This window comes from Pelodiscus sinensis, chromosome 5 (genome assembly GCF_052426305.1).
Source record: "Pelodiscus sinensis isolate ZL-2025 chromosome 5, ASM5242630v1, whole genome shotgun sequence".
NCBI lineage: Eukaryota > Metazoa > Chordata > Testudines > Trionychidae > Pelodiscus > Pelodiscus sinensis.
Window position 1 is genome coordinate 16,942,231 of NC_143056.1, and position 20,197 is coordinate 16,962,427.

A 20,197-nucleotide genomic window follows, 5' to 3' on the forward strand; every position below is an offset into this window, starting at 1 on the left:
GTGGTGGGGAAATGCCTCGGGGGAGGGGGTGCAGCAGAAGGCTTCCCTCTTCGAAGGGGGTACCCCTCGCCCATAAAATGGGGTGCGGTGGAGGGGAGGGGGGTTGCAATTAATTTCGTAGGCAGGTGTGACTGCCTTTTAGCATTGCCCCTTGTGGGGCATGGCTCGTAGACCTAAAGCCCTGATCTCATTGTGGGGGTTGCCATGGCTTCTTTCTGTCTCTGTAGCCTTTCAGTCGTTCATGGCATTAGATCCGTGGGTTTAAGCGAGGGGGGAGGGACGAAATCAATATGCTGTGTTAGGAGAGCATATATAACTTGCAGCTACATTTCCTTCACACCCATTTATTTTAAGTGGTTCTGTATGAAATCGAAGGCTGCATTTGCAGAGCTCATAATTACTGTGGTATTTCAGGAGTTGGGTGCTCACTTTTGAATACATCGCCTCTTCATACCTTTATCAAGAATGTATTCAGCCTAGAGGGATTTTAAAATCTATGTCCAATTCTTTTGCAGTGCAGTTAGTTGGTGCAGCTTTTTTTTATTGCTGCAGTAACATCTATACAGTTCTAGCTGTATTATTTTATAGTAGAGAAAATTATATATCTTTGCTGGAAGGCTTGGGAGGAAACCCTGTAGTGGCTGATTGCAAACTTCTATGCACTTTCCCAAGACGCTATAGTAATGAGGTTGACTCCCCTTTGATTTTTATTTTTAGGTGTCCCAATCCACGGGCTATTTCGAGCTGCAGTTTAACTCGGTGAAGAATGTAAACGGAGAATTGTTGAATGGGGAATGTTGTGATGGCATGAAAAGTCCCCAGAACCTGAACTGTACCCGGGATGAATGTGATACTTATGTGAAAGTTTGTTTAAAGGAATATCAGGCCAAGATCACTTCTACTGGACCTTGCAGCTACGGATTCGGATCTACCCCAGTTCTCGGTGGAAATACTTTTTATTTGAACAACAACAAATATTCTCATCAGGGCAGAAATCAGGACGTGGGCAGGATTGTTATACCTTTTCAGTTTGCATGGCCGGTAGGTTGACTCATTTCTTTTAATATAATATTTTAATTTCCTCAATTAAAACAGAATTCTCTTTATGCATTTGAATAAGCTAGAAGGAATAAACTATGAAATAGTTTCTCCCCCCCCCCCATTGGTTGCAAATGGATGATTGAATAGTTACTTGTGACCACCATGTGTTCTTTGCTCCACTTGATAATTTGAGTTGCTCTCTTCCATCCATCCTGCGCTGCAATGCTTTTAGTAGATTTTGTGGAGGTATGGAACGTGATAGTCACTAGGTTTAATATTAATGCTTGCTGTTGCATGTACATTTGCAGAGCTGGGGTTTCCCCATTTCTCTAGCAACGATTTCATGTGCCTTGCAGATCGGGCTCTCTAGGGCTAAAAGAGCTGTATTAATGATAGGGAGGCAATCGAGACAAGCTTGCAACAAGCTGCAGCCCAGTGAGTCGGCGTATTTGTGGCAATAGATATTAAGCACAGGCTTCCGTGTAATAACAAATTCAACATAACCGAAAACAAATATCATAAGTATCCAGATAAGGGCGTTCAGCACTGCAGAAGCAGCTGGGGAATCAGTTGCATGACAACTGCTCTCGTAGGTTCCACGGGTGGGCACCCACCCTATGCAAAACACATTTCCCTCTGCATGGAAGGAGAGAGGTTGCTTTGGCTCCAGGTCCTGCAGTTTTGCACCGACTTGGAGCCTCCCGTTTGCGGCGCAAGGTGCTGCCCGCTTGCAGTTAAACACGGCATGCGTTGAAGGGAGCCTCCCGACAGGGGGCGTGTGCATCGCGGTGAGCGCGGGGAGACGAGGCGGCTGCCGCTGAACTGACCCTAGGCGATAGGGAGTGCGTGGAGAGCGCGTGCGGCGGCTCGCGAAGGGCGCGAGCTGCTCGGCTTCTGGAATCAGACCGGCCCCGGGGGCGGGAGGAAGTTGACTGGCGCGCGCCCTCGGCGGCAGTTGGGGCGGCAGTGGGAGGGGCCGAGGCTGGGGAGTGGAAGCCGCTGGCCCGGCAGCAAGCGCAGCCGCGGGGTACTGAGCGCCCCGAGCGTGCAGCCCCTGCGCTAGCCCCTCCCACCAGCGGGGGCTGGCAACCGTCCCCTGTGGGCGGGCCTTAGGGAGGGGGCTGGGCGGGGTATCCCACGCCAACGGCAGCCACCGCGGAGCCAGTCACCCCCCCCTCCTCTTCCCCTTCCCCCGCCTGGGGGCTGCCCTCGGGCTCCTGGTGGCGCCCTGCCCGGCGGCGTGGGGCTGCCGCCGCCAAGAGTGACGCGGAGGGGGCGCGAAATCCGAGCGGGCCCGCGTGAGGAGCCGCGGGGGGGGGGAGGGTGTGTCACGTGGCGCAGAGCGGGGTGAGCTCGGGGGAGGCTGCGAGCACGAGCCAACTCCCGCCTTCCCGCCCCGCGCCGGGCAGGTGCGATCCTGCAGGGACAGCTGTGCCGGGGCGGGGGCTGGCTCGTGTCTGCAGCGCCGAGGCGCCACACGGTAGCGGGCTCTAGCGGTGGAGGGGGAACCCCGCTAGGGTAGTTCTGGGGGAGGGGGGGGCTGAACAGCAAACGACCGGATCCACGCTCGTGTACGAGTCTCTCCCCCCTCCCCCACTCACCTCCCTCCCCCACTCGTCGGGCTTGTTAAGTCATGATGGGAAGGGTTGAAAGATAAATCCCAGAACATTTAAATCCTCGGTCGGACTGAAGAAGCTTCCAACAGCGCTCACAAACCGGGGGGCAGGTCAGGCTTTTTTTAATTAAGCCTCCTTTTTGTGATACAAGTGTGGGGGGGGGACTTCAGATGAGAGAGAGACACTTTTTTCTACATCCATATGAAGATCACTGTGCGCCAAGTGGCTTTGATTCGAATAGCCGATGCAATGCTTCACTCTTCCTAGCCTTAGGATTCAATAGAAGGCTCCCTGCCGTTGGGAATATGGTGACTGCTGTATAAATGTGATGGGATGACTGAACAACTAGCAGAAATGAGACTCTCTAATCCTTGATCATTCTGTTTTAAAGTCAGCTGCCAAATAGTAGTAAGGTGAAATCCTAGACTTGACTTCAAGGGAGCTGGTTGAGCCAAAACGAACACCTGAAAACATTTATATTTGATGTCCATGAGGAAGTAGAGGTAATTTAGCTCATTATTTCCTATAGTGCGACTTGAAATGGTAATCTTTGATTGAGGACCCAACAAATTCATTGTCCATTTTGGTCAATTTCACTATCATAGGATTTAAAATAGCTGAAATCGGGAAACTTGTGAAGATTTTTCAAAACAGAATTTTCAGTGTTTGTAACTGTAGGGATCCTGACCCAAAAAGGAGTTTGGGGGAGCCACAAATTGAGAGTGGGGATTTGCAGTGCAGCTACTCTCCAGTGCTTCTGCTGGCTCTACCTTCAGAGTGGGGCAGCTGGAGGATGGTGGCTGTTGGTCAGGAGCCGACTCCAAAGGCAGAGTAGCAACAAAGAAGGATGGCATAGCAGCACAGTGGTAAGGATGGCAGTCTTCAGAGCTGAGCAGTTGGCCAACAACCACCATTTGGCCATCGACCTCTGAAAAGTGCAGAAGTCAGGGGTGGCATACTACATATGGCATACTACATATTCTCCTCTCTTCTCTCTTCCCCCCCCCCCCCCATAACCTTGCAATGCTCCTACAGTTCCCTTTTGGGTCAGGATCAATTTGATTGGGAGACCAGTGTTCCTCAAAACTGTGCAGTATAGGTTAAAAGCACAAAGGATCAGCTTTCACAGGGAGAGACCAGATTTCTTGGTCCATGACACCTTTCGTGGCCATGACTTTGGTAGTACCCTACTTAAAATACAGGTTCCTGAGCTCAGCCCTCTAATGTTTTCCATCAGAAGAAGAACATTCCTATTTTGCAGCTATCATCTACTATGTTTCAGTATAAGTCCTAAAGTTTAACAGGTCTTCATACTTCAGGCAAACTTAGTACAGTACTTCCAACACCCAAGTGATATCTGTCAACAATCACACTTTTTTACACCACTACCCTCACCACTTTATGGATGCACTGAAGCTGAAACACTTGGTGTTTCATTTCCAGTGTGTCTTTGCAGCTGTTGCAAAGCAACCTGTAATTTATTTAAACAGTGCCACAAGTCACAAAATGCAGTTGGGTGGGTGGTTTGCCTTTTGAAATAGGAAGGAATAAAATCCCCTTCCTGCCCACCCTTAATTCTAAAAATAATTGTAGACTAGCTGTACTACAGCTTTAAAAACTACCAAAGCTGCTTTGTACATTTCATTTAAACTTGTATTTTGTAGCCTCATCAAGTGTCAGCTTTAAGACTAAGATTATGGTAATACCAGACTTCTGTGATCAATCGTACAAGAAGAAATCTGAACGTTAGTAAATTCAAAGACTTGCCCACTCATGTAAGACTTCTCTCTCTCTTTATTTTAACAAATGCTAGAAAGAGCTCCAAAAATGTCTAACATCAACTTCTTGAATGACTCAAACATAAAATTGCTAAAACTTTGCCATTTTCAAATAGGGTCTCTGTAAACACTTCATTTTTGCATACCTTTTACTTGCTCTACTTTTGTCATTAGGTTAATTTTATGTGCAACAGTGTGTGCACAAATACACTAGTAATGAATAAAGTCAGGTACTGATCAAGTTGGAAAAGCTTCCACTAAAGAGGGCAAGAAAGAATATCCTTAACTCACATAAAAATGCATTTTGTTTGGCATTTGTCACCCTAGGAATTGAAGTCTAAAACTTTTTGTATAAGCCTGGAAATATAAATAAAGTATCACTTAATGAAAACCAAAATAGATATGGACTTTTTACTAGCTAGCATATTACTGGCCACTAGTTGAAGGCTTGCTTAATTACTACTGTAGACTGTTAAAAACTTATTGATTGATTTTTAGAACAAATTGAACATCCAGAACAAACATGTCTCCAGTATTCTTCCCTCTGTGTAGTCTCTTAATATCACAATGGCTCTGAAGAAAATGCTCTTTATAGTGGCTAAAAAACATACTATTTTTTTAAAGTAGGCTTGCATATTTCAAGTGTTTTTGAGTTGTCTTTAGAGTACTGTAGTCTGAGGTATGACAACCCTATTCTACAAAGCTGAAACACCTGAGTTGAATGATTCCTACAACATGATATGAAGTGTCTCTTGTTAATTCCCTGGTTCCTGTTCGTGTTTTTTATTAATATTAAATCTTTCTAGCCTGATTTCCTGCTTGCAAAAGAAGATTGTGATATCGCCAGAAGGTTCTTACATTGGGATAGGTCTCTGCAGAAATTTGGCAGTGGGAGATGTTGAGGAAGAGCTAGAATAATACACCCGTCTACTTCACCCACCCACCTAAACACTCCCCTCCCTCCTACTCTAAAATTTGAGAAGCTTAATATGTAAGAAGATTATTAATAAACAAATTGAACTTTAAAAAAATAAAAGCACTTTTCAAGTTGGCACTACATAAAATGTTATATCTAAAATATTAAAGATTCATAAATATAAACTAGCAATTGCTTTTTTCTAAACCATCGGCCTTTTATATTGTGTTCTAAGTATTAAAGTTTCAACATCTGACTAAAGTACTACAATGAAGTCTGTTCTCATAAGGCTTATTGACAATCAAAACTTATGAATGCAGCTGGGATGCTTCTGTATGCAGATTTTCAGCACTACCAGATTTTTCTGTTAAAAGCTACATTCTATAAACTTCCAATGTGAGCGGTTCTTTGCACAATATTTTGCCTCTACCTTGCATTATTGGGAACTGTCTGCATCAAGATAACATGAGAAACTTCACATTTACAGTCTAGACTGATCTCTTCAGAACAGGCTCTTCCAGAATCAATCCATCAATTTAGGAATAAGATTTCTTTTTTTCCATAGCAAGTGATAAGGTAGCTTTCATGCTTTCTGAAATAGTATCTTTTTAGCTGGGGCTATTGAACATTTTGTGGAGATGCATGAATCTGGTCCTGCATTTCCACAAAATGCTTAGGCGTCCACCAATTTTAAAAATTGGTTCTGTACCTTGATCAGGAGAGAGACATTACAAGATGTTATATGAATGGGGCTGCCCCAGCATGGTCTTTTTTAACTAGGGGAGTGTTGGCTAATAGAACAAGACACTGTGTGTAATACTGTAGAAGTGATTCTTTATCACATCTCCAAGTCTTGGGCTGCGTCTAGACTGGCATGATTTTGCCCAAATACTTTTAACAGGGAAGTTTTTCCGTTAAAAGTATTTGCGCAAGAGAGCGTCTATCCTGGCATGGATGCTTTTGCGCAAAAGACTGTGCCAGTGTAGATGCTCTCTTGCGCAAGAAAGCTCCGATGGCCATTTTAGCCATCGGGCTTTCTTGCATAAGAAATTAACTTGCCTGTCTACACTGGCCCTCTTGTGCAAGAATACTTGCGCAAGAGGGCTTATCCCTGAGCGGGAATGTGAGAGTATTTGCGCAACAACCATTGATTTTTGTACTGTACAAAGTCAGTGTTCTTGTGCAAATACTCACGGCCAGTGTAGACAGGCAGCAAGATTTTGCGCAAAAGCGCCCACTTTTGCACAAAATCTTGCCAGTCTAGACGCAGCCTTTGTGTTTGTAAAACTCCTAAGAGTCTTAGTTGGAAAATACTGGGTATTTTGATAATGATTGCATGTATCTAATTATCCACAGCTAGATTCTTGCTTTGCTAACTCAAAAAGAGGGTCTGTCTTCACTCTCCTTCCACCTGTTATTTGTGTCTGCTCAGTAAGAGGTCAGCTCCTTCCGGAATCAAGCTATATTATAAGGTTTTTGCCAAGAAGATGGGCATGTATTCCTATGTTTTGTAAGTCCCCGGGTTACGTACAAGATAGGGACTGTAGGTTTGTTCTTAAGTTGAATTTGTATGTAAGTCGGAACTGGTACATATTGTAGGGGAAACTGTAGCCAAACATTTCTCCAGAGCTCAGTTTTATTCTCCCACACCTCACTTCCCTCAGTCCTTTATTCTCAAGCTGAGGTGTCTGCTGAGAAAAGCCGCTCCGCGTCTCCCTGGTCTGCTGCGGGGGGGGGGGGGGGGGAGGGTGCTAGCTTCGCATCTCCCTGGTCTGCTGGGGGGAAGCAGCTAGTGCGGGGTTGCCTCATCCCGTTTGTAAGTAGGGATCCGATTTGTAAGTCGGATCCATGTAACCCGGGGACTGCCTGTACTTTGAATAACTTCAGGTAGTCTCTGACCCATCCAAGGCTTACTAACACCTACAAGATCTTTCAGGCAATCTTAAAACTTAAATACCCATCTGGGGAAGTGAGGTAACAGATTGACAGAGCTAGATGAGTACCCAGAAGTCAACTACTTCAAGACAGGCCCAACAAGGAAAATAACAGAACACCACTGGTCGTCACCTACAGCCGCTAGTTTAAACCCCTCCAGTGCCTCATTGACAATCTGCAACCTATCCTGGAAAATGATCCTTCACTCTCCTAGACCTGGGCAGATAGGCCAGTCCTCACCTACAGACCCTGCCCCCTTCCCCTCCACCTGAAGCAAATACTTTCTAGCAGCCACACACCACACCTGAGATACTCACCCAGGAACCTACCCCGGGCAACAAACACCATTGTTAGCTCTGTTCATGTAGATATGTGACACCCTCACAGGACCTAACCACATAAGCCTCAACATCAGGGGTCATAATTGCACATCCTCTAATGTGAGAGATGCCATCAAGTACCAGCAATTCCCCTCTGCCATGTATATTGTCCAAACTGGACTGTCTCTGCGACAAAGGATAAGAACAGCCATACTGGATCACACCAAAGATCCATCTAGCCCAGTATTCTGTCTTCCAACAGTGGCCAATGCCTGATGCATCAGAGGCATTAGAACAGAACAGGTAATCATATGATCCTTCTCCTGTCATTCATTTCCAACCTCTGACAAGCAGAGGCTAGGGACACCATTCCTACCCATCCTGGCTAATAGTCATTGATGGCCCAAACCTCCATGAATTTATCTAATTCTTTCTTGAACCCTGTTAAAGTCCCGGTCTTCACAACCTCCTCTGGCAAGGAGTTCTACAGGCTGACTGAACGCTGCATGAGGAAATACTTCCTTTTGTTTGTGTTAAACCTTCTACCTATTAATATCATTTGGTGACCCCTTAGTTCTTATGTTATAGGAACAAGTAAATAACTTTTCCTTATTCACTTTTTTCACTCCATTCATGATTTTATAGAGCTTTATCATAGTCTCCTCCCACCCCCATCTCCTCTTTTCTAAGCTGAAAAGTCCAAGTCTTTTGAATCTCTCTTCATATGGGATCCGTTCTAAACCCCTAATCATTTTTGTTGCCCTTTTCTGAACCTTTTCTAATGCCAAGATATCTTATTGGAGATGGTGACCACATCTGTACGCATTTTTCAAGTACCGTGGTTTTTCAAGTACCATGGTTTTATATAGCGGCAATAAGATATTCTGTCTTATTCTCTACCTTTTTAAAAAAGATTCCTAATATTCCACTTGCTTTTTGACTGCCGCTGCACATTGAGTGGCTGTTTTCAGAAAACTATCCACAATGACTCCAAGATCTTTCTCTTGAGTAGTTATAGCTAAGTTAGTATAATTGGGATTATTTCTTCTAAATTGTGTTACTTTACATTTATCAACATTAAATTTCATTCCCCAATCACTTAGTTTGGTGAGAACTTTTTGAAGTTCTTCACAGTCTGCTTTGGTCTAAACTATCTTGAGCAGTTTATTATCTGCAAATTCTGCCACATGTTCACCTCTTTCTCCAGATCATTTATAAATAGGTTGAATAGGATCTGGCCCAGTATGGACTCTTGGGGGACACCACTAGTTACTTCTCTCCATTCTGAAAACTTACCATCTATTCCTACTCTGTTTCCTGTCTTTTAACCAGTATCAGTCTATGAAAAGACCTTCTCTCTTATCCCATGATAAATTACTTTAAGAGCCTTTGGTGAGGAACCTTGTCAAAGGCTTTCTGGAAACCTCAGTACACTATATTCACTAGATCCTCCCCTCATCCACATGTATGTTTGACCCTCTCAAGCAACTCTAGTGAGGCATTATTTCCCTTTACAGAAACCATGTTGACCTTTCCCCCAACAAATTATGTTCATCTATGTGTTAGGGATGTTAAACGTCTATTAATCAGCTAATCAAGTAGTTGATGGAATTTCCACTGACTACTCGATTAGTCAGTAAGGGGGACGCTCGCTATCCTGCTGTGCCCTCTGCCTTTTGAAATGTATAAGAGCTGCCCATGGCTCATTCCAAAGGAAGAAGCACACCAGGGACTGCTTTGGTTCCCGCTTTTGCTTTCCCCCCTGCTGCACCTCTCCTCCTCCTCCCACATAGATGGTGCTGAGGGGAACTGGCTTTTAAGCCAGCTTTCCCCTCTCCACCTTGGTGCCTCTGAGATAGCGGCAGCAAAGGGGGGTGGGGAAGAAACTAGTTGAGTAGTGACTTGACACCCGATAAGCCTAGGCTTATCAGGTAATCAGCTAGTTGCTTTCATCCCTTCTATGTCTGAGAATTCTGTTCTTTACTATAGTTTCAACTAATTTGCCTGGTACTGACATTAGACTTACCTGTCTGTAATTGCCAGGATGTAATTCACCTCTAAAGCCCTTTTTAAATATTGGTGTTACATTAGTTATCTTCCAGCCATTAGGTACAGAAGCTAATGTAAAGGATAAAAAAATAATGGTTCACGATTGGAATCTCCCTAACATCCTCAGCTGTGAAGTCCGAAGCAAAGAATTCATTTAGATAAATGGACACATCAGACATTTGGAGTAGTAATACACACAAACCTGCAGGGGAACATTTTAACTTTCCTGGTCATTATCATGAATTTAAAAGTAGCCATTCTTCTACAAAGGAATTTTCCCACCCAATTACAAAGAGAGACTGCAGAACTGGAATTCATCTACAAATTTGACACTGTTACCCTGGGCTTGAATATCCAGCTAGTGTCTTTAACGCACTATAGAGCCAATTTCTGTGGCCTTTAACAACATCTGCATTTTCACATCAAAAACTATGAATGGGATACCTCCAGTCCACTTAATTAGTTTCATTAATATGGGTCCTACAATTGACAAGGTACTACTTTTTGTTATATATATTTTGGATTCTGTTATTTCCACTCCATTTCATCTGAAATGGGTCTTGGTAGCTCATGATAATATATTTTTCTTAGTCTCTAAGGTGCCATAGGACTACTCATCTTCAGATAGTAATATAAGAATAGTTTAAACTTAGTTCTATGTTTAGTGCAGAGGGCTGGTACCTTTCAATCTTATGTTTTTCAGAGGCACAGATATAAAACTTAATTCCAAAATTTTAAAACTTTTTTGACATGCCAGTGTTTTACTAAAGTTCTATTTCTTAAGGATACTAAAGCTTAGTGCAAGCATTCATATTACAGATACGAAAGAAATTGATTGTCAGGTATCTGATCTAATCTCCATTTTTAGAAGCTACTCCAGCAGTTCATCAGTGAATCACCACACGCCTATTGCATGGCACAGGACACATGCACTAATCCTTTATTCTAATATATAGTCCACCTTCAATCAAAAGAGTGCATATATGCTAAACAAAATTAATCAGGAGTAAAGGGTGGGGGAGGAAGTTCTTGCCTGTTACAGAGCTTCTGCTATAATAAAATGTATCATTTCAATTTTGAAATACTGCCTTGAGCTATTATGACATGTGAAGCCACTCTGGCTATGTCTACAGCAAAAAAAATTTACTGAAAAAAATTGTTACAATGGCCATACTGGGTCAGACCAAAAGTCCATCTAGCCCAGTATCTTGCCCTCCAGCAGTGGCCAATGCCAGGTGCCCCAGATGGCATGAATAGAACAGGTAATCAAACAGAGGATAGGAATACCCTTCCTACTCATCTTGGCTAATATCCATTGATGAATCTATCTTCCATGAATTTATCTAGCTCTCTTCTGAACTGTTGTTGTCCTGGTGTTCGCAACATCATCTGGCACAGAGTATAGAAAAAAGTTTTCTTTGTTTAAACCTGCTGCCTATTTTATAAGGAAATAACTAAAAGGTTATTAAAAACTGAGTGTAGACAGGGCAAGTTGTAGTCTTACCTCAAGCAACTCTATTTTTAAAAAAGTAATTGTGAATAGAAGCAGCAACTGTCATTTGGCCTGCAGGCAGTTGTAGACACTTCTGTGCTCAAAAATGTCTTTTCCCTGTCATGCCACATGCGTCCTTCCCAAAAGTTAGTGGAATAAAACTAAGGAACTTGTAGATGCTTTTTTGAAAAGTCCATGATAGAAACACCCAATGGCGCTACTCCATGGGAGATAGCGGGTTGCGGGATATTGGAGGATTGGGGATATGTGGTGAAGTAGTAAGTTTTTCATTCAGCTAATCTGCCTCTCTTTCTTTCCCCACCCTGTTGGTTTACTTAGCAGCCAAGTAGCTCTTGGGGCAGGTTTAAAGAGGAAATATTTTTTTTTGTGGGAATCAGATGGGGGCAAGGGTGGTGCTTCAAATGTATTAAAATTTAGCAAAGGATCATCTGAAAAATGGAGCTGCTGAACATGGATTAGAGAGGATTCCTGAAGAGGTGCTATCATTCTGTCCGTTGCAACGGAGGTGTGGCAGGGTGCTAAGCTTCTTAACAGTGGGTTGCCCTGAATCTTGTTGCTGGTTAGTAGGTATCTAAAAGCATCAATCTAAATTTAATTTGGTAGGGATCAACTCATAACAATGTCAAAACATTCTTGGGTTAATTTTAGAATAGAAGCTGTCAAATCTACTGAGACAGTGTCTGTGGGTCAGTTCAGTCCTCTGTGACATCAATACAAATTCCTACTTGGATAATTTCATTCTTGCTACCTGAGTTAACTTCAATACTTTGTAATTGGACATAATCTACAATTTGGTCTCGGCTCTTGCTATCGTGTTGCTCTGCCCACTGTTTCACATTAAAATATAGCCATTTCAAGATGGATAAAACAATCCTTGTATCTGTCTCAAGTTTTGGGGGCTTAAGCCTCCAGGAGTACTTAATATATAAGCCCTATGGTTTTCTTGGAAACATGTACATACTGTTTCTTGTGGTATATTGTACAAGAAATGCATCTTTATAAAGTCATACTGAAGACTGTCGCTACTAAAATTTTTTAGTTTTTATGAATCTGGCTCTCTATTTTACTACTTTATAGTGTCTAAGACTGGATAGACCAATGTGATCATCAAGTCAGACTTCTCAATAGTGCAGGCCATAGAACTTCCCCAAAATAATTTGTAGACCATATTTCTTTTTTTAGAAAAACAACATTCAGTCTTTGTTTTTAAAAATTACCAGTGATGGAGAATCCACCATTACCCTGATAAATTATTCCAGTGATGAATTACTCTGATTGTTTAATGCCTTTCTTTCCAATGGATCAAAGTACAAACACTTCCCTAGTCTTGGTGTTTTTAAGTTGGCAGTTAATGCAGTCTCTTCTCCCCAATTTGTTCAGATTACGTCAGCAGTCAACATTTCAGTTGTTGGCTAAATGGAACAGACAGAACGGCATATAGTGACGAGCTTTCCTGATATCTCTTGCATTAGAGTCTCAGCTGAAATGTGTAGTGAACATGAATATTATCCATAGCTAAAACTACTATTTGGTGCCTAATAGCAGAATCTTCTAGTAGGTGAAAAGGGGCATGGCATTTCAAGGACAAATGACAGTCTTGGTCTTCTTTAATTAGAGCTTACAGAGGTTGCTAAGAAACAGACTAATAGTCCTCAAATCAATTATATGCCCCTTGGACAGATGAACAGGTGCTTGCTCTCTGAAGTAACTTCTTTTAACCTGGGATAAGACTGGAGTATTAAGCAAACTACAGTCTATTTATAGCCTGTTTCTTAGGTCTTTTTAAAATACATATATTTTTAAAAATTCTCCCTTGGTGGTGATATTCTCTGGTATGTTTTAATTCCCTTTATTATTCTTTAGACTACACTGTGTTTAGTATTGTGGATTTTTTTTTTTTTTTTTTAACAGAGGAAATTTCCTCTGACCTTTTATTCCCCCAGATAGTCATCATCTTTGTTGCTTATGTCTAACATGCCTTTTCCTTTTAGGGCTCTGGAACAATTTCCGGTATCCTATCGTGGGTTAAAACTAGATACATGTGGAACTTAAATTTCTTTTCCTTAAATGTCATATTGTGTTGATGGTCTCTTTTACTCTTCCTGGGTAACTATTGCTTATGTACTTCATTGGACTGCAGCTGTCTTTTTTTCTGGGAAAGATTTTCTATTACTCATACAGAACAGACAAGTCGACCTTGGGGTGGGTGGGTGGGGTGGGGTGTGTGTGTGTGTGGTGGGGTGTTTTTAATAGAATCGATTAAAATCTGCCCCATGCTCTGGACATAATGAGTTTGACCACAAGTGTTCTTACAGATTAATTTCAGTTTCGATGGTGAGCTTTGTCTTGCTGGGATTTTAATAGTATGTCTGTTCGGTCTTGCTTGTTTTGGATTTTTTTCGTTGAATATGAACACTACATATGTAAAGGAATCATGTTAACTAACTCAGATATAGTAAAACCTCAGAGTAATGAACTAACTGGACAGCCACACACCTCATTTGGAGCTGAAGGTACGCAATCAAGCAGTACCAGAGAAAAAAGCAAATACAGCACTGTATTAAACGTAAACTACTACAAGTTTTTAAAAATTGACATATGTTTCTGTACTTCTTTCAATTAAATTAAGCTGGTTTAAAAACCAGGATTTTTCTTCTGCAGAGTAAAGTTTCAAAGCTGTGTTAAGTCAACGTTCAGTTGTAAACTTTTGAAAGAACAGCCATAATATTTTGTTCAGTTACGAATATTTCAGAGTTACAAGCAACCTTAATTCCCAAGGTGTTCATAATTACAAAACTGGAAGAAACTTTGAGAGGTTAATTCCAATCCCCTGCACTCATGGCAAGATCAAGCCCCATTTAGACTAGGGGCAAGGAACCTAAGGCCTGGGGGCCAGATGCAGCCCTGTCTTTCCTTGATCTAGCCCCTGGGGTTTGGGCCCCCCCAGCATTGGGGAGCCTACACTGACACTTCAGCATTCCCCGTCCCCCCCCCACCACCATCCTCCTGTGAGGCTGGAGCACACAATCTACTAGCCCAGCCCCCCCTAGGCCCTGGTGTGTGAGGGGAATGTGGAGAGTATCTTTCTCCTCAGTTGGGTGCCACCTCTGAGGGTTAGGTGTCTCTTTTTTCTTGCTTCTCACTTGTGTGCGGTCCTCAACTGACTTTTTTTTTTTTCTGTGGGTCAGCGGCACCTGACCCAAAAAAGGTTCCCCACCCGTGATTTAGATCATCCCTGACAGGTGTTTGTCTAATTTTCTCTTTAAAATGACAGAGATTACACAACCTCCCTAGGAGATTTGTTGCAGTGCTTTATCACCCTAACAGAGATTTTCCTAGTGTCATGAGAGGGTAGGGAAAATAATTTTTCTTCCTTCTTTAACAGCCTTTTAGGTTCTTGAAAGTTATGGATCGCTCTCTGGAAAAGAGAACTATTATTGAGTTTCTACTGTATTTGGTTAGCCAAATCTCCATAAATGAGCTGACTTCTAGGTCCTTTGATAGCCCTTAGTGTTTCCACAGCATTGCCTTTGATCTTTAATGTTTGCATCTTCCTTTAAAGTAAAAGTACAGTTTGAGTTGGTTATAATATGCATGTATACTTTTCTCAAACAAGCAACGGACAGCTTTTTCCAATATGAAATGCACACTGAAAAGAGAAATAGCGTTACTGTTCCAAAAGCGATTAAAAAGGCTTTGAGTAGTTAGATCGGGGTGGGCAAATGGGCCTCTGTGGGCTGGATCTGGCCCGCCATTTGGGTTGATCCGGCCTGTGGAGGCCCTGCCGCTCCTCTGCCCCCAGGCCAATTAGGGGCCGAACTGGTGCCGGCAGAGGTGACGCAGCTCTCCTTTTTTCCAACTTCCCCAGCCTCCCCGGCCCTCTTCAGGGACCCCTCCCGTGGGAGTCTTCTCAGACAAGAAGTATAGTGTCTACTCGATGTGGGAGCAATAGAGACTGTTCGCAAGGACTTTCGGGGCAGAGGATTTTATTCACATTACTTCCTCACCCCAAAAAGGTCTAAAAGGACCTATTTTAGACCTCTGTAGATTGAACCGTTATCTTTGAAAACAAAGATTCAAAATGGTTACCCTAGCGACCATAATTCCAGTGCTGGACAAGGGAGATTGGTTTGCAGCCCTCGACCTGCAAGACGCATATTTCCACGTAACTATTCTCCCAGCACACAGACGCTTCCTTCATTTCACAGTAGGACTGGACCACTACCGAGTGCTTCCATTCAGCCTTTCTACTGCCCCCAGAGTATTTTTGAAGACTCTGGCTGTAGTGGCAGCATACTTACAGGTCATTCTTTCCTTACCTGGATGATTGCTTGATCAAAGGCACGTTGGAAGCAAAGACATGTCTTATTGTTGATATCATACGTCAAATATTCTAATTCCTGGGATTGTTACTCAATATACAGAAGTCGACCTTGCTACCTACACCAGACCTAGAATTTATAGGTGCTCAGCAAGAGTGTACTTACCATTACTAAGGTTCCATGCCATTCAGGCCCTTGTTACTACTAGCACCATTAGCCCTACTATTCCGATACTCACATGCCTTCAACTAATGGGTCATATGGACACTACAACTTATTGTCAATCACGTATGCCTCCACTTTCATTGCTTTCTACATTGGATTGCTACAGTTTACTCCCATCAAAAAGGACAGGCACGCAAGTGGCTATCCCCCCCTACCACATGTGCTGCAGTCCCTCATATGGTGGACCAAACCTTGCAATCTTTTGGCAGGTGTGCCTTTCCATCGAGACCAACCTTCGATGCACATAACCACAGATGCGTTCCTCATTGGATGGGGAGCCCATATGGACACAATGTCAATCCATGGCAGATGGTCTACTCAGGCGACCGCTTATTATATCAATTTATTAGACCTCAGAGCAGTTTCTAACGCTTGCAAACACTTCGCAAGACACATCCGCAACAATGTGGTCAGGATATTGACCGACAATATAGTAACAATGTACTACATCAGTAATCGGGATACTCGGTCCCAGTCCCTATGTGCCAAGGCAGTGCAATTATGGAACTGGGGCATACGGAACAATGTCATTCTACTAGCCTCATACTTACCGGATATAAACAATATAGCAGCAGACACTTTGCCATAGACCACCAATGGGAACTACACCCCCAGTATCTTTGACCCATTTTCCACCGATGGGGTGCAAGAGAGATCTCTTTGCATCCTGCAAAAACAGGAAATGTCATCAGTACTGTTCCAGGTCCGACATTGGCCGTGGATCCCTAGGAGATACTTTTCTCCGCAGCTGGAGGGGACCTCTTCTGTACGCGTTTCCTCCCATTCCTCTTATTTTGAGTCTGGTGTAGGGACCTATTCCTAGAGGTCAGGAACTTTTCTCCACCCTCAGCCACATGTCCTGAAGCTGATGGCATGGTTCCTTGCTGGTTCTACCATGAAGAATTACAATGTTCAGACCGAGTGAAGCAGGTCCTCCTATATAGCAGGAAACAATCTACCCAATCCACTTAACCTGTACAGATGGCATAGATTCCTGTCTTGGTGCTCTGATCACAACCTCTGTGGAATCTGGAACTGGTGCTGGGTGCTCTAACCTACACCCCCTTTGAACCTCTGGCTCAAAGATGTGAGGTTTCATCTGCTCAATGTACACAGAGCACTAGCCTTTTACATGGACAGGACTAAACCCTTTCATAAATCAGTCTACTCATTTCCATCTCTTAGCGTACAAAAGGGAAACCCCTATCATCGCAGAGAATTTCCAATCTCATGGTATCCTGCATCAAACAATGTTATATCCTAAGAAATAAACCACTGGCTCAGACTCCAGGAGCACATTCTATGAGACCTATGGCAGCATTTACTGCATTTCTTAATGGGGTTCCCCTTAGAGATCTGCAGGTCCACCAATGATACTTTTATTAAACATTATGCAATTTTAGTGTCTCAAGCACAAGATACAGTTGTGGCTTCTACTGTTTTATCTATGATAGTTAGACCATGAATCCGAGACCCACCTTCCACTATTCCTTGAGTACTGCTACACAGACACCTATAGTGGAACACCCACGGGGACACCACTCAAAGAAGAAAAGAAAGTTACTCACCTTGGTGCTGTTACGACTGTTCTTCAAGATGTGTGTCCCCGTGGGTGCTCTGCTGTCTGTCCTCCTTCCTGCTTTGAATTCTCAGCTGATACCTTTCAGCAGACTTGAGGAACTGGCGGGAGCTGGACCATGCGAGGGAGATCAAAAGGGCACGAATAGCCCAAAGTGCGGTTTGGCGGACAGCTGCTAATGAAAATTCTGAGCTGCGGCGCCGGGCGAGCCTGACACCTACAGTGGTGCACCCATGGGGACACACTTCTCAAAGAATTGTCGTTACTGCACCAAGATTAGTAACTACCTCTTATTCCTTGTGGAATGAGGTTTACAGGGCCGTTGGAATAGCGAGCCCATTATATTTCAAAATAGCGTACATACTCAAAAGATTCGGAATAGCTATTTCGGGATACCTCCGGTATTCCAAAATAGTGCTGCAGTGAAGACATAGCCTCAGTGAGGGTGTTATCCTTCATCTAAGAAGTAAATGAACAGCATCTTTACACACATGAAAACAGGATTGCAATCTGCTTTTTGCAGTTTTCCCAACCAAGGCTATGCATGAGAGAAGACTGCTCTAGATAAGAGGTTAGTCTGTTAAGCTTAGAAAACTAAATCAATACATGCATTCTATTTAACACTTCCATTTCCGTGTTTTGCTTATTCTCTTGAATCATGATCTTTTGATAATAAGAATTTTTCATTCTAAATATCTCAATAGTATGGTTTCTCTATGTGGTGCTTAGCCTGTAGTTGAATTCATCAAACCGGTGTGTATGCTGTTGCCATTAGTGTCAACCTGGCAAGTGTTCAGTGCCCTCTATAGGGGAACGCTTCAAATGGTCTTGGGGACTGAGATGCATCTCTTGTTAATCTGTGAAGCAAAGTAAGGGCTGTCATAGCCTACAGGGGATTATTTGGATGAGTGACTAGCAGGCTGGAGGTGAATGGAAGCTGGCATGCAGTTAAGCACAAGATAGTCTCTCACTGGAGGTGGGTGGTAATAAGGTGAATCATAACCTTGATTTGGAATGCCTGAAGACCCATCACCGGACTTCTATAATGTATTTTTGTGACGTTCTCAAAGCCTTATGCTTATCTCAGTACAGATGTTCTATGAAGTAAGGTCATATTTTCCTATCTATAATAAGAATGGGATGCTAAATGATTTGCCCAAGGCTACATGAGTTAGCAAAGATTTTGGAAGAGAAACTGTCTCTGGACTCAAATCCCTGTGTCTTAACCACTTGGTCCTGCTACCCCTCAAGAACTACCAGTCAAAGTATTATGGATTGTAATTGTCATGAAGGTCTTTAAAAGCTTGCTATTCTGCAAAATCAAGTATCTCTGATTAGCTTGCCAAGAATACGTATTGAGTAAGCATTAATAAAGAAACCATGACAAACTGGATGCATTTTTTTTCTAAACAATTTTTTAATGGTTGCATATTTTGCTGTTACAAGTTGTGACCAATGCTGTGATAGGAGTGTTTGGCAATAGTGTTTAAATTATGGAATTAGAGTTTAAAAAGTGATGAACTGTTAAGTAGTAATAGTTGTAGGTGCTTTTATTCTAGTTCTTCATGGTCACTTGGCCATATCACAGGGGCAGTAGCAATTGGTACTCTTTCGGGAACTAGTTATGAGGCTAAGGATTGAGGAAAACTCACAGACTTACTTGCCCCCTTCAAAATAAAGCAAATGTTATTTTGCTAGAATAGAGGTGGCTTTTTATTTTATTTTTTTTAAGCTACCTACATTTGGACATATCCTGTATTTCAAGTTTGAATGGATAAATATTTCCTGCAGAAAAATGAGGGTCTAATTGGTTTATAAACAGGTCTCATGTCTTGTGTGATGTGTATGTAGAACGGGGGTTGGCAATTTTTTAAGGGGGACCACTTCACAAATTTTGGAAGTGATTGTGGGCCACACTGGAAGGGGTGGGGACTTGGGTAGAAAGGGCAGGGCAAGGAGACTTTGAGTGCTCTCTTGACCACAGACTCTGGCCTGGGGGTGGAGGAGTGTGTGTGTGTGTGTTTTTGTGTTTGTGTGTTTTTTTTTTTTTTTTGCGCCCCATCCTGCCAAGGGTGTCCGGTGCCTAGAGAGCTGGTTCCCTCTAGCTGCCAGGCACCCCTGGCGGTATAAGGAGACTTCCCACGCTCCCCCACCTCCAGGCCAATCAAGGGGCAAACCCACTACTACCAAGGAAGGAAGGAAGAGCACAGCAGCATCAGGAAGGAGTTGAAGGGAGGCTTCCTCTTAGTTTGTGAGGGGCCTCGCCTCCCCTCCTCTTACCGCGCTGTGCCTCCCAGCCACTGGGAAGACCCTGAGCCGCACAGGTTCTGGCTTTCCCACCCACCCTGTCCCGTGGGATGCATGGTTCCTTCTGGTGTTGCATGCCCCGAGAGGGGAGAGGAGATTTTATGTGCTCCCCCATCCCCTGGTCTCAATTGGCCTGGGGGTGGGGGAGCGGCAGTGCGGGCATGGACCAGTTCTGGCCTGCGAAGGCCCTCTGCCCACCCCTGATGTAGAATGAGGTTTTGAAAAGCATACATCTAACTTCTTGTTTAAATGTGTTCATTAATCAAGCTTTTAGATGGCATAATCAAGGTAAGTTTTACCTTTTGGTATATACGGTTGCAGTTGCAACTTGTAGTACAAAATACAAGGCATGCAGGTGTTCTCTGTTCAGAACAATAATTAAAGCACATTATTACATGGCGATTTTAATTCCCTCTTGACTTGAAGTTGAAATTATAATGATGCACAGCTTGAAACACCCAGAGGGCATGATAATATCCATGCCACGTGGAGCATTGGGGGGAGGGGAGGAGTAGTATTAATTACTAGTTCAGCTTTGAATTCTAAATATTGACATAATTATTTTATGTAAAGTGTGAATGGCTCTTCATGGTCAT

At 43.1% G+C, this 20,197-nt stretch overlaps 1 protein-coding gene and 1 long non-coding RNA gene across 4 annotated transcripts in view; both read left to right on the plus strand.

Moving 5' to 3' along the window:
- Positions 1-20,197, plus strand: part of JAG2 (jagged canonical Notch ligand 2) — a 109,435-nt gene that overhangs the window by 1,175 nt on the left and 88,063 nt on the right. For both annotated transcript variants that reach the window (XM_006112741.5, XM_006112740.5), the window contains exon 2: positions 718-1,041. In XM_006112741.5, coding sequence (XP_006112803.2) covers positions 718-1,041 — 324 coding nt within the window. The remainder of the gene's footprint in view (positions 1-717; positions 1,042-20,197) is intronic.
- Positions 1,051-5,547, plus strand: LOC112543600 (uncharacterized). 2 transcript variants are annotated; one of them, XR_012903274.2, is made up of 4 exons: positions 1,051-2,767; positions 3,049-3,160; positions 4,322-4,432; positions 5,242-5,547. It is a non-coding gene; the product is annotated as an uncharacterized LOC112543600 (long non-coding RNA). The 2 variants fall into 2 exon arrangements; XR_012903275.2 differs by having other exon boundaries at positions 1,051-2,068.